The sequence below is a fragment of the Vidua macroura genome, chromosome 13 (genome assembly GCF_024509145.1).
Source record: "Vidua macroura isolate BioBank_ID:100142 chromosome 13, ASM2450914v1, whole genome shotgun sequence".
Lineage (NCBI taxonomy): Eukaryota > Metazoa > Chordata > Aves > Passeriformes > Viduidae > Vidua > Vidua macroura.
In genome coordinates, this window is record NC_071583.1 from 5,846,816 (window position 1) to 5,861,445 (window position 14,630).

General features: G+C 42.4%; 1 protein-coding gene across 1 annotated transcript; it reads right to left on the reverse strand.

Annotated features, from left to right (window-relative positions):
* Positions 1-3,763: 3,763 nt before the first annotated feature.
* On the reverse strand, positions 3,764-12,979 carry KBTBD8 (kelch repeat and BTB domain containing 8). Its single transcript, XM_053989505.1, has 4 exons — positions 12,903-12,979; positions 11,468-11,678; positions 9,720-10,834; positions 3,764-7,437 (listed from the first exon to the last, which is right to left on the reverse strand). Exons 1-4 carry the CDS (start codon positions 12,916-12,918, stop codon positions 6,974-6,976), a joined length of 1,806 nt encoding a protein of 601 aa, XP_053845480.1. The 5' UTR covers positions 12,919-12,979; the 3' UTR covers positions 3,764-6,973.
* Positions 12,980-14,630: the final 1,651 nt, after the last annotated feature.

A 14,630-nucleotide genomic window follows, 5' to 3' on the forward strand; every position in this document is an offset into this window, starting at 1 on the left:
GGAGGGCACCAGGAGCTGCCTGTAGAGGAGAATGCAACCACACCAGACCTAGAGTTCATGGGAGTCATTTATTCCTGAAGGTGGAGTGTTGGAAAAATGCTACTGTAAAATAGAATGGCATTGCAAACAGTGAAATCTCTTTAGACTTTCAGAATTAATTAACTTCTGCACTTCCAAAGATGTACTTTTTGTTTTGCTTCTGGATACTCAACAGTTCTCTTGACACTGAGCCATTTTAGACTGGTGCTTAACCAAATCAAAACATGGATTTGCCTTTGTTAGATATTGTCCCTCCTTCCATGTCTGTGTTAACAGCAATTGCCTAATTTATAAAGGTTTTTGCTGATAGTTACTGGCTGTGACCATTTCTAGTGCACTTCAGACACAATAGCAATTCATACTATTGAGACTGCTCTTCAAAATCACTTTGGAAAATCTTGGACACCTCCCTTGAGGCTGAGATGGACAAAAGCAGCAGAAACTCTCCTTTACTATTTCATTGGCCTATGAAAAATTGAACCTGAAGGACAAATCCAACTGCTCTTTCTTCTTAACACTTCTTCTCCATATATGAGTTTTGCTATAAAATGTGGTATAACTTTTACTTAGGAAAAATAAAATGTAAATTTTCAGAATAAAGACAGTTTCCGCACTTAATTTATTGGTGAAGGTTAATTTGACATTCACCAATTATTCCTGCCCCTGAACTTTTCAGACTCTGTAAAGAAATCTGTTACTGAAGGAATATGACTGAACCAATCTGGAAGGGTTTAAGGGTTTATCTGCAAATCTTTTTCTGCAACTGATGTGTCACATACCATTTTGACTTCAAACTAATTGATCTAATGGAATTTAGAACTGGGTTTATAGATAATAAAAAATTAGATATGTATCATTAAACAAAAGGATCAAAAGCTGGCACAAAGTGAGCATACAGTTCACAGTTCTTACACTTGTGTGAGGGCTGCAAAGCAGAGGTCATGTGCAGATCTAAAGAGACTTGGGAACACAGAGGGCATTCCTTAAAATATATCTATTTGGTACCATTTAGGTTGATGTTTTACTGGTATGTTATCATTGCTAGCACTCAGTGACACTTAAAGGTCTAAATACACACACAGCATGTGTAAATTGTGGAGCTGACCTGTTAAAATACAGAAGCTTGAGGTTATTTGGGCACAACCTCCAGTCCTGTTACCCTGGTGTGGCTTTGGGACCAGGCTATGCCCTGGCTCACAGCCACACAAAGAGGGAGGGCACAGGAGAAACTGTGACCCACTTGTACAAATTACACAGAGGGCCTTCCATGCTGGGAAGGTCTCCCCATCATCCAGGTGCTACAAGGAGTAGGGCACAATGCTTTACCCATTTCCTTTTTGTTCCTCTTCAGGTAGATCTAGGCCTTCTTCACTCAAGGTTTGTGACATGCAGCAATTCCCCTAATCCTTAAAAAATAGTCAAACCCAGCCAAATGTTCTCCAACTGGGGATTTTTAGCACTTTTTCCTTGAGGAAATACAATATTCAGGGTTCTGTACATGTGCTCTATCACTCACTGTCTGCTCACAGCCCCCCAACTCATCAAGTGAAGGCTGCTTTAAATTGCATTTTGTAGAGGGCCAAAGCTTTCAAAGATGTAGAGTCTGTACAGGATTTGTGTCCTACTGGTTGGTTAGAAACAAAGTAACCCCACCAGCACATTTTGAAAGGGAAAGCTGATAAACACCTTTGTGGTAGTTCAGAAACTCCTCTTGGAGAGATATAGAAATCAGTTGGTTTTGTAGCTTCTACTTTTTCAGTAACTTGATCACATAATCTTTGTAAAAGTTAATAAATACCTGCCTCTTACAGTGGATATTTGCATCATTATTTGTGTAAAACACAAAAATCAGCAGTGAGGCACGGGGACCTTAATGAGTTATTAAGAAATGGGGGAGGTTCCAGCTTTGCTGGTCTCATTCTTCGATCTTCGAGAGGCCCAGAGGGGAGAACATGTGCAAAGAGATAAGGAGAAAGCAACTGGATGGTTATTTCCCCACCTCTTGGCTGCACATGAGTGCCAAGCTGTGAGATATTCCCCTGCATGCAGCATGCACTGCACAGCTTTGGGGCACAAACAGAGTGGATAAATTCATTTAATTAATGCTACTGGTTTTAGGGGGTGTGCAGGGGTTTCTGTGTTCCTATCCTTCAGCAGACGCTTCCAAAATAACACGACTCACTTCCAAAAGGAAGTCTGAAAGGAAAAAAATGCCCAGCAAACAATTCCACCTCCAACCTGCAGAGAGAAAGAATCTCTCAAAGGCTCAGCTGTTTTCTCTTCAAAAAAATACACTGGAATTTACTTTAGTATTCAAAGAAGGAAAATCTTTATTGACCCTTAAAAGAGCATAATCATTTGCAAACCTGTGTCTCCCCAGCTCCCTTGGTTAGCTGCTCACCCTCCTTGCACCTGAGCAGGTTCACCTGACCCTGCAAAGTCATCCTCCTGTTATAGCATTGGCTTTGTAACACATGCCAGCATTGAAAGGATTTCACAAGAGCTCCACAGGAACTTGGGACACTGGGGGGACAACCCATGTATCTGTTCTTTGCCACAACAGAAGAGAAATTAGGGAACCAAAGAGCATGGATGAAATACTCCTGTCCCTTTCTTGTTCTGAGCCTGGTTCCATCTCCTGTGTATTTCCTGCTTATGCAGGAACTGAATTCCATTTTTACTCACACAAGTGTCTTGCCTGTTTTACCCAATTTCTTGTTCATCAAGTTGCATCATTTTAAATCCCAAAGGAAGTGATCCTTTAATATCAACCAGCTCTCTTGAACCCCTGTTCCCTGCAGGGCCTGTTCCTATGGGATTGCTCCAAGATTTCTGAAGAGGCTGCCTGGAGAAAGCCTCATCCTCTCGTGCTCAGGTGGCCTGCAGCCAACACCCACAGCAGGTCACCCTCAGCAGACAGCCCTACCAGCAGGGCCCTAAGTCTCAACTCACTCATCACCCAGCCCAAGACACACTTTGAAACATCCCAAGCGCTGCCACCAGATCCACGGTGCCTTTCTGGTCTGTCTTTCCCAAACAGTGCATCCCCCACAGCAACAGGCCAGTCACAGGAGCCAGCCCAGCACAGCTCTGCAGTCTCAGGGAGATCAGGGCACTGCACAGACACTGCCTGCAGAACCTGACATCAGCACCGTCCCAAACAAGAGAAGCCCACGGTGCCTGCCCAGGCTGCCATGACTCGGCATCTCCACCGGTCAGGAGAGCCTCTGGAAGGGAACAAAGGTTCTCAAACGACCAGCATCATGCACAAGCAGCTCTGCTACAACCATCACTGCAGCAGAGACCACAAATAATGCTGGAGCTTTGCCTTAAAAGCCAGGGGTCTCTAGTTCTCAGCTCTGCAGCAAGGGTGCTGGGAAATTCAGTGTACAGGGGGCTGGGGTTTTCCAATACACAGTGTTCTCAGGTGGGAAAGCCCCACTTGACATTCCTGCTGCAATGCCAGCTGCAGACAAAGGCATGGAGAAAGGGAAGGGAAAGACCATGTTGCCTGTGTGTAAGCAAATCAGAAGTTACACCTGAACAGCCACAAGGAATGAGACAAAAGAACAAAGCACCTTCCACATCAAAAAAAGTGACATTACACACAGGTGAGGCACAAGTGCAGAAAAAGAACTGAACAAACATCAAAAATACATCAGATTAATTTTCAGAAATTTACTAAAATGCACATAGATTTGTCACAAAAACAGTTGAACTCCACTGTATTTCAACAATAGGTTTATTTTAAGAAACATAACATGACATTAAGTAAAAATGCAAAATTGTGCAATTATGGCAAAATGTTTAAAAATCCACACATTTGCCCTCATAGGACTACAGTACTTCTTACTAACATACCTGAGCACTGAATGTTGGATGCCACTTCTCAACAGCCTAGCCAACAGGGAGCTCTTGGATCTCTTGTAGAACATACACACACTGCATGTCTGGTGCACCAAAACTGCTTTGAGTTATTCTAAATTTCATTGATGGAAGCAAGTGGAAATTACAAAATGTTTCCTTCTAAAGTAACTAATAATTTTGGAAGAGATTTACACTCACCTAAGTTCTTACAACACTAGAAATTCATTTCATAAAGGGAAATAAACAAATGCAAAAAAAAAATCCAAATGAGCAAAATGTACAGATTACTGTTCAAATATTATCAGTACCTTTGGTGCAATTATTTTGTTTTTTGTGCTGTGCAAGTTTACTTAAGCCTGACTCTAAAGCAAAACTTTACCAGGAATCTGACTTTCAGCATAACGTAGAAGCATTTACGAATTGGCAAAATGTCACAGCTACATTACTGTCTCAACAAACTCCTCATGCAAAAGATTTAGTATATTCTACTCCCACAGCAATTTCCAGGATTTAGCTTTCAAACACATGACAGACTTGGATCACACCCTCAGTTTGAATGGTTAAACAGAATGGAGATCTTCGTACTTTAGTGCAGATAAACAAAATTAACAAACCTACTGCAGAATTAACCACAGCATATTGTACTTCTATACATCACATGACCAGTCAACTGCTAACTCAATTCTATTTCATAGTTTCAAGTAATATATTGAAATTTGTTCTACTAAATAAATATAGATTGTCAAAAAGCAGCAAGAAATCTTGTAAATAGTCAACCAAGCTCAAAAAAAAAAAAAAAAAAAAGAAAAACAAAGAAACAAGGAAAAAGTTACATAACACTTTGCAAAAAAAAATGCTCTTACACACAAATGCAACACTGTTAGGGAGGGTGCTTCAGAAAGCTTGCAGCTCGAGGCCTACAACAGCGCAAAGAGAGCTAGCCAAGGACTAAGGATCATTAGTTAAAAATTAAATTAGTTGTACTTCTCAGAAAACCCCTTATTCTTGGCTATGCATATAGATAAAACTATCCAGAAGAAAACTAAACAAAGAAACAATACTCTTCAACACTGGTGGAAAATGCAGTCTTAGCGAGAATTGCCAAATTCAGGAAAAAAAACAAAATGCAGGTGCTCGCATTGGAAGAAGAGTTTGGTGAATCTCTGGAAGATGAGGTATGTAATGCAAAGAGGCATTTTTATTTTGCTTTTCATTTCACAGTTTTTTGTTTGTTTTTGCCTCTCAAACATTTTGTGCAAGAATTAATAAATAGAACCAGACGAGTATTTTCATGTATTAGGAAGATTCCATTTGGGAACAGGAAGACCACACAGTAAACAAACATTATCCAAATCCTCAGTCATGCCAGGGGGATAAACAATGAGCTCAATATTTGGCTGACTGAAATATCAGCTGTTAAGCCAGATAATGGTAAGCACTTTCAGGCAGTGATGGCCAGTGCCATGTCAAGTTAACTGGTTTACTTAGGTCAACAAGAAAAAACAGGAAAGAGTAAGATAACTTAAAGCTCTGCAAAAAGTAGAGCTGAAGAAACCTGGTAAATTACAGTTGATGCAAGTTTTAGGAGTCCTCTTTTCCCTTTTAAATCAAATTTTCACTACTGAAGTAGAGGCTGCACTTCAAACTTATTTACTTTTTAAAAATAAGTTAAATGTTAAATACATAAAGACAAGTGTTGCAATATATTCCTTATTCTGTATTTCCCCTAAGATTATTTAAGCCATGGATGCTTATTGTCAATTTTGCTTTAATACACTGGATAATGCTGACAGCTCAGTAGTGCAATTTTTCACATTATGGATCAGAAGGAAATAGAAGATAGTTGGGGGCTTGACTGCAAAGAGAAAAGAAAAACAACTTGCAAAGTTAAACCACACTTTTCCAAATCACCAGAGCACATGCCAACTCTGCACATAGCACTGTACTGTAGTGGAGACAGAATGAACACTCCACACAAAGAGAAAAAATAAAAGAGAATCAGTATTATTAAGGCCATATCCTGTCACCATTCTGTGCAAGAACACCACTGCAGTAAAAATGTTATGTTAGAAAAGAATCTGATGACAGGACAGGGCCTGAAGACAGACACACACTCCATGGAAAATAACAGGCTGTCTTAAACAGTAGCAGAAGGCTGGCCCAGTTCAGACAAACAAGTATTAAAAATGTACTAGCACCATCAACTTTTGGGTTAAAGCCCTTTACGGGGTGAAAAAAAGTTTTAAATCAGTGTTTAAAAAAAAAAGTTTTTACAGCACTACACCTATGTGGCAAAAAACGGGTTTTGGGGTTTATTCCCCACTATCATTAAGCTCAATCTCAACAAAAATCCACAGACAGGAACTGGTACAACAATATGAACAGGCCTCCATCCGGGGCAAAGGTACTCCACAATCCAATTCTGACTTGAGTTTTTCTTCCAAATTGCAGTGCACAAACAACATCACAAACATCTTAGCAGACTTCAAGAACAGTACAAAAAGAAGAGATCATTATGAATCAGGATCTACCATTCCTCTCTATGTACTTTCAATCTAAATAAAATTTTTAAAAAAGCAACAAAACTTAGTGATATTGCCTCAAATTTTACCCGTATTAAAAAAAAAAGAGAAAAAGAAGAAAAGTCACTTCAACACATCTTGGACATCCTTAACTATTAATGCTAGATTTTCTTTCACTGTAGTGCATAGTTATCCTGGATCTTCCACTTAATTTGCTTTTACCACAAAAAAAAAACCTTTAGTATGACATGATTAAGTGTTTACCAGAAAAAAAATGCTGATAATTGCACTTTGTAACCTCCTTCTCATTTCCCAGGAAAATATCAGTAAATATGAAACTGAACCAACAAGTCCCTCCCCAGACTGCAACCTTTAAAGAGCACCCATCCCCATATACAAAAAACTGTCTGTTTCATCTTACAATAAATACTGACAGAATTTCTTTGTTTTCTTTTAAGACATGTTTTCTCTAGCATCAAATTACCACTGAAATCACTAAGGCCTGTTACTGAAAAAAAAAAAAAAAAAAACCCCAAAAAAAGAATTTAAATAACTTTCTGAAGACACTGCGGATACAATTTAGCAACAACACATTCAAAATGCCGGCCTAAATCCCAGAGCCTGTCTGGAGTCTCGTAGACTTTCTGCCACTGGTCAGTGACCTCATCATACTGGTAGAGCGAATTCTTCCTGCTGGTTCTGAAAACGTGTTCTTCAACAGTGACTTGAGTAGCTCTGACAAAGAGATGGAGTTTGTTTTTGAGGAGAACAAGTTTTATGTATGGATTGATGGACTGGTCGCACGGGAAGTCTTTTTTTCGAGTCCACTTGTTCTGTTCGATGTCGTAGGCCTCGACGGTGAACATGCGCTGATGGTTCCCACACGTGCCAGCTATGTAGTAGATGGAGTCGTTGTACACTGTTGCCAAGCCTTGGATTCTAGGCACAGTCATTGGGGTCAGAAATCCCCAGTAATCCTTCTGAGGATCGTAGCAAAGGAAGAACTCCCCTGAAAAGAGAAGAAAAATAAAACATAACTCATGTTTTATTTCCAGACCAACAATTCTGCAGCAATTAAGCTCTGAAGTACGCTCTTCCACAGACAGAAAGACTCTAAATTTTCTAGAGCCTGGATCCCAAAACAAACACCCCAGCACCATCAAATGCTTTCTTTTTAGTGCTTTACAACAACATTAATAGCATGACTAAAACCTACTTCAAGTTTCTGGTTCAGATGAAGCAGAGGGAATTTGAAGCATATCAGAAACACATTTTACAGAGTTTCTAGGTATCCTTTATTACTTCAAAAGCATGCTTTTTAATTTGGGACAAAACCTTTCAAGATGCCAGTCTTGAAACATCTGAAGTACATTTGTGAAGATGTTAAAGAGTGAAACAATGTGTCATCTGCAGACAGGGAGTCTCACAAGGCATAGCAACCTTCAAACCCAGAATTCTGTCTTATACCAAACTCAGATTTTGAAGCTACTGGTATCAGGTGGCTGGGTTACACATTTAGGCTGATTTGCTTGAAAGGAGGCCAGGTGAGAACCTGCACGAAGCTACTGATTCATGGTTAGGTTTGTGGTTAGATTATAAAACACCTCTGCTGCTCAGTGCACAGAGCAGCAGCTACAGACTGCAGATAAAGGAAGTTCAGATGACCAAAAACTCATGCTCTGTACATTTCATGAAAAGAACATGGATAAAGACCACCTTGACTTTCGTAAAGTCCAGTGGGAGAAAGGTCTTACATCTGCCAAATACTAGCATAATTCAAATCATACATGATTTCACGTGGCTATCTTAAGAATTTTAACCAAGCTGTGTGTGACCAAATACCTCAAGTATAACAAAGAATACAGAAGTGAGGCAGTAAAATTGGTGGAACAGAGTTTAAGAGATAGAGTCTAACAGATAATATTAATTTTGATTATTCAGTTTTGTTCCACAGTGCAATCTCCAGTGACTGACACTTGCATTCCACAAGCATTTTCCCACTCTCATCAATTCTTATTGACTACATCTAACTTTGGAGTTTTCCCTAGAAAAATTACTAAAAGCTAACCTCTTTGTACTACAGCACAACTCAATCAAGGTTTTTTCTAGCCACCCATAACACTACTCTTTAGAATTTGCTGGTTAGCACAGGAAGTAGCTTGTTTGTATGAGCAGTCAGTTGTCACTTAAAGCACTGAAGGACAGAATCAGTGCAGCTAAAATTTGTGAACAAAGTGCACTCTTATTCTATAGGTTATAATAATATCATCCACCTTTTATTAGTTCTAAGAAACATTAAAAGAACAAATAGTAAGTTCAGTATTCTTCAGCATTCCTTTCTAAACACCTAAAGCAGACATCTGACCCAAGAGAGATTTAAAGAACTTTTTAGCACAACGGAATATTTAAGGCCACAACCAACAAGAGTAGAACACGATACAGAAACAATGGAAGAAGAAAACTGCAAGTCACATGGAAGATCACGAATGCAAAGTCAAGAAATAATGTTAACTTCTTCTGGTAAATAATAAGGATCTTACAGTATTGTCTATCCTGTTTCTTCCCCGTGGTCCAGCTTTGTATGGAAGTGACCCAAGAAGAAGCTGGTGTGCATCTGAGACCCAGCTTGTGCAGGTATTTACAGAGGTGGCCCTCAGCAAAACAAAACTGGGACACCTCCCCCTCCTTCCTTCCTTCCCACTTTGTGGGGCTCTTACCACAGCCCCAGACCAGTCTCAGCACTTTTCAGTGTGCACTGAGTGTAAAGGCAGTATTGTAATTACTGACCAAAGAAACAGAATTAAAACTAAGAGAGGTGCTTTATCTCTTTCTAGTTTCTAAGATGACTTCAGAAGGCAGGGTAGGGCAGGAAATGAAGACTTAGAAGTCGTTAATCAACTTCTACAAGTCACCAAGAATAAAGACACCAGGAATTTTCTCAGCTTTAGCAAAGTGCTTTTTCACAGGGCAGTATCTTTCCTTCAACTTTGGTGCATTTCACCCAGGTAAAGATTTAATAAAGAATTTTCAGAATTAATTTGAATACTGTATTGTTGACTCAGAATACCACCAAAAATGCCATCTGTGCAATAACTCAGTACTACAGCTTTGTGACCCATTGCCAGGGCATGAGAATTCAAGCAGCAACCTCCCTCTTCCTAGTTCCCCCCCTCTTCCCCTCACCTTGCCCCATTGCCCAAGGGGTTTTTCCAAATTGCTTAAGAAAACACAGTCAGAATGAACAATCCCCATTTCCAATAAAACACCACAGAGGCAGTCAAACCACCTTACCCTGTAAAACATAGATGTTATCCTTATATTCCACAGCACTGTGGAACTCCATTGCCACCGGCATGGGACACACAGCTGTCCAGCAGTTCTCCCGGCTGTCATAGCACTCCACAGACTTGAGGGAGTTCCGCCCATCTCCTTCATAAACTCTCCCCCCGATGGCGTACAGCTTCCCACAGCAGTGAACCAACTTGCAGCCTATTCTGGCCCGCAGCAAAGGAGCCTTGGGAATCCACCTATTGCCAGAGTGATCGTACATCCAAAAATCACTCTCGGCCCGGTGGTCGATGGAGACCTCGCTGCTGCTCGGCCTGTAACCACCCGCAATGTAAATGTCGTTATCAGGAGACACGAGAATTCCCACCTCCCTCAAGTCATTTGGTGGCTTGCATAGTTTAAACACTCTCCCTGTGACCGAATCTAAACAAGGCACTGTTTGCTTCTTTCCTGAGTGTTTGTGGGCAGCATCGAAGCATATGATCATTTCGGAAGCGGTCATTCCAAGCCGCTGTGTGTAGCCATTGGCACTGGGTTGTCCCTTTTGTACACAGCTTTTGGCCATCGCCTGTGCAAACACGGGAGGGATTTTCTCTAAAAACGTCTCATCCAACAGAGGCATACGGATGCATTTGGCAAATATTTCTGGAAGGTGCACTTCTCTCTTATTTTGTTCATGCTCAAACCACCTTATAATGCTCTCATAAACATGTTCTTCTTTATCTACATTTAAATCATCACTGTTGAGGATACTTATCAGTTGGTCTTTTCTCAACTGAAGAAACTCTTGCTCTTTGGTGACACTCAGAAACTTCTTGCGAATGTAGTCTTGTGACCTGTCTTTGAGTTCCTGATGACCATAGTGATCAGCAAAGATGAACACCCCAATGGAGTTCTGTGGGTCCAAATGACTGATCATGTATTTAGCACACTGGTCTTGTATGGAAGGGATCTGGAAGATACTGGCTGCAGTGAACAAAGCTTGAACGTTGGCCTCTGTCAGCACTACTCTGGAGGTATATGCATAGTTCAACACTAAATGCATTGACTCTGCCTCGACACCAACGATCCGAACTTCCTTCTGCGTGCTCTCGGTAAGGCCGCTCGTGAACATCGATCTGCAAAGCAGAAACATCCAGCAGTTTGTCTGGAATTGCCTTTAGCTACTGGCACAAAATTAAATATATTGTACAGCTAATCCAAATGTGTTTGCCCCTGTGTCAGCACAAACACATTTATCACAGGTGTTCAACTCTCCTGTTGGGGTACCTAAATTTTAAGATCATTTCTACACTTACTGAAACAAAAGTGGAACTTCTTGCTTAATTATCTCACTAACCCCTGTTAAAATTCACTGAGCTTACAAGCAAAGACCCTGACATTTCCAAGTCTTTGCATTCAATCTTCAACAAGTTATTTCATATGCATACTCTAGCATGCTAAAATATGTAACTTGAGAAGAAAAAAAACAGTTTCAATATGTTCTTACTGTATCTCTGAAACCCTCAGTACCAGGGGCAGTTTTGCTTGGTTTAAAATCGTGTGACACCGTCTCCAATGAAACTTTCCTTTCAGAAACAGACACAGATAATCCACTGACCTTAAGAGAACAATAATCTTTACTTGCTAGGTGCACTATATTATCCATAAATACACAGAACTTATTCTCATTAAATGAAAATCTAAAAAAATCATACCTATACTAATATTCTGCCTGCTTTGATCCCCACTAGAACAATGGATGGTTTTACCTGAAATAAGGACTGATTGCAGCAAGAACATTCCTATGACAGGAGAATGTTTTCCCATGATCCACTTCCACCACAATATCTGTCAGCTGTCCTTCATCATACATGGTCTTCAGCTGTTGGAGAATACTACAAGCATGGAAGGGGTCCATTCCACTGCTGGCTTGGTTTGAGGGAGGGACTCCGTTCAGTGTTTGTGAAAACTGACTTGGTTCTACAAAGCAAAATTGAAACTTTAACAGAAAACAACCAATAACAAAAAAAGCCTCCAAAAACCCTTGCATGACCAAGAATTAGCACAAATTGATATTCCATACTTCCTCAGCATCATCATCCTTCAACAGCAAGCCAAACATTGTCATGGGTGTGTGAATACATAAATATCTTTTCCTCCTTTTCACAATGTACATGTCAGTTACCATTCAACTCTAAAGTTTTGTTCTATCCCCCTGTAGAGTTTATATCCATTAAGGAAAACAATACAAATACTTCATACAACTGGGGAAGGGGAAATCAAGTCAAGACACAGAACACTTATTGACAGTTAAAACAAAAAGGGACACAGAGGAATAAAATAAGTCCCCAAACTACCCCCACCATTACACAAGTCTGTATGTAAATATTTAACTTCACATTGAAACAGGAACTGGCTCCTGCCTTACACAAGTGATGGCTGGAGCAGAGGCTCATGAAGAAATAGCCCTACAATAAGTCTTAACTTAAATTCACATAAATTTGTAGATACAGTTACATGTTTTCTCTACAAATAAAACAGAATTATAATTTGAAATTTCTCAGGTGTGAAGGAGCTCATATATCACCGTGGAAACATATTTAGTAGAGCATATGCTGCTAAATAACATGTGATAAGCCTAATGAAGTAAATCCCAAAGTGAAAATTGAGCAATAGCTCAAGCACAAAAATCTGTTTCGCAATAGCACCAAAATTTTTACGCAACAAAAACAACAAAGGAGAGCTCAAAAGAAAAACATTAGGTGGCCAGAGCTGCAAATCAGGTAAAGCTGCTGACTGCAACAGAGTGCTTCTAACAAAATTTAGGCAACACAAAGGGGCAAAGAGGAGAGAGAGCACATCCATTTTCACAGAAGCCTTTCATCAGCCCCACTCCCCTCTCCCGGCTGCGCCCCCCTCACCCAGCAGGGGGGTCCCTCACGGGACAGCCTCCTTCCAGCCTCACACTGCCTCGCACAGCCCCGCTCAGGCGCCCTCCCCTCACGCCATCAGCTCCCACAGCCGAGCACCGCTGCCCTGCCAGGGACCCCTCGCAGCCCGGGCACCCCCGAGCCCCCTCACACGGTGGTCCCCCCCCAGCACAGGCCCGCACCCCCACAGACCCCCCTCCACACACAGGCCCCGGTATCCTTCACCAGGAGCGCCCCTCTGGCACCGGGCGCTCCCCCGTCGCCCCGCACCGACCTCCCAGCGCTGCCATCCTGAGCCCCGCTCGGGCAGCGGCTCCGGGGGCGGCCCGGCAGGAAATGTCACCGCGCCGCTTCCCCCGCTCACCGCCGGCCGCGCACCCCGCAGCATCAACAACACCGATTGGTCAGCGCCCCCACTGCCTGCCGGGACATGTAGTGCGGGCCGGCAGCCCTTGGCGCGCGGGGCATGCCAGGAGTTGTAGTCCCTCCGGAGCGGGATGCCTGGGAGTTGTAGTTCTCGGGGGGAGGCGGGACCTGCCGGTCGCGTAGCAACGAGGCGGCGGCGCCTCGGGCGAGCCGCCATTTTGGGCGCCGGGGCAGGGCCTCGTGGGCCGCGTCAGCGCCTGGTCCCGGCGGTCTGGGATGTGTTCTCCCTCAGCAGGGACACCCGGCAGAACTGGCCTCTCCAGAGGGGTAAATCACCCCCTCCGCCCCCAAACCCTGCAGTTCTCCTGCCCACGCTGAGCTGTGGCTTCTGGGGCGAACCCTCGCTGAGGGGAGCGGAGGTGCCACCCGGAGATGCCCAGCGGAGCTGCCGCCACCCTCAGTGCTGAGACCCCAGAAAGGGGCACAGAAATGCCTGCCAGCGTCCTAATGCTGCAAGGGTGTGGTGAGGGGCAGGATGTGAGACCCATAGCTGTGCAAGGTTGAATTAACCTTTAATAGGAACCAATAATCGGCTACTTGTTCTGAAAGCTTGTTACATCAGGAATATTCTGAATTTTTCCAGGGTTGGTAACCCCAGCACGCTGGGGACAGCCAGATCAGCCCTGCCTGTCCCGCAGAGCTGCTAAATGACTGCAGTGCACCAGTGACCGTTTAGTTGCCCCTGACCCTTAATGTCACATTTCTCTCTCCATCCCAGAGGCCAAGTGGATGATAGTCACCAGTTTTTCCAGTTTTCTAAAGCAATTAGCCACTGGTCTCATTCTTGGGAGCTGTATCGTTATCAGGTGTTTGCTGTGGAAGAGTTTTGAGGTTTTTTTCTTTGTGGAATGCAATTAATGAAGAATTAAATAATGGAAGCTTTGCAAAATCATGTATATTTTTCCTGGTTCTATGCAAAACAGATTTAATACAGCTTCACAGCTTTTAGCTGGGAAGTTTTGTTCAGGGGGAAAAAAAAGCAAACAAAACCAATCTGAATAATATTTTAAAATTAATTTCAGTTAACTCTGAGGAATTAGTAGCCTGAGTACATGAGCACTTCTCCAAAGCAGGTGAATTTAAAGGCAGTGCCACCCCACTGGTTTTATTTTTGCTTGCAAGGCACAGCCTTCCCCTCACTCAGCAATTATCAGTGGTGTCCAGGCTGCTCCGATGATAATGCTGCACAACGCAGGAGTGATGGAGACTCTGATGAAGGAGGTGTAAAAGAAAATAGAACTTCACGTCTGCAAATCGATTCTGCAGTTTTCCAATTTCCCCATTCAGCAACGGCACAGCCTGTGAAATTGTCCCTAGAAATCTGAAACGAAGGGATGGAGAATTCCTCTACTCTTACCCTTTAGCAAATGACATTGCCTGATACAGTTCATTTCCTTCGGTGTGGGCGCGTGGGCCGGGCTGGATTAGTGTTCAAATGCAGAAGCCAAATGTAGAATGTTTTTTAATACAAATCCCGCATTGAACTGGCACTTTGGAGCATGAGCCTTTCTTGAAATAGCTTACCTTTGCATGGCTTTTGGTGAAGCAAGCAAATTGCCATACAAACAGGTTTAGA

What these genes read in the sequence shown, in the direction of transcription:
- KBTBD8 (XM_053989505.1), bottom strand. An exon ending in GCAATCAGTCCTTATTTCAG is followed by an intron (nt 10,835 to 11,467) that starts GTAAAACCATCC and finishes TCTGCTTTGCAG; the next exon opens with ATCGATGTTCACGAGCGGCC. An exon ending in TAACATCTATGTTTTACAGG is followed by an intron (nt 7,438 to 9,719) that starts GTAAGGTGGTTT and finishes TTCTCTTTTCAG; the next exon opens with GGGAGTTCTTCCTTTGCTAC.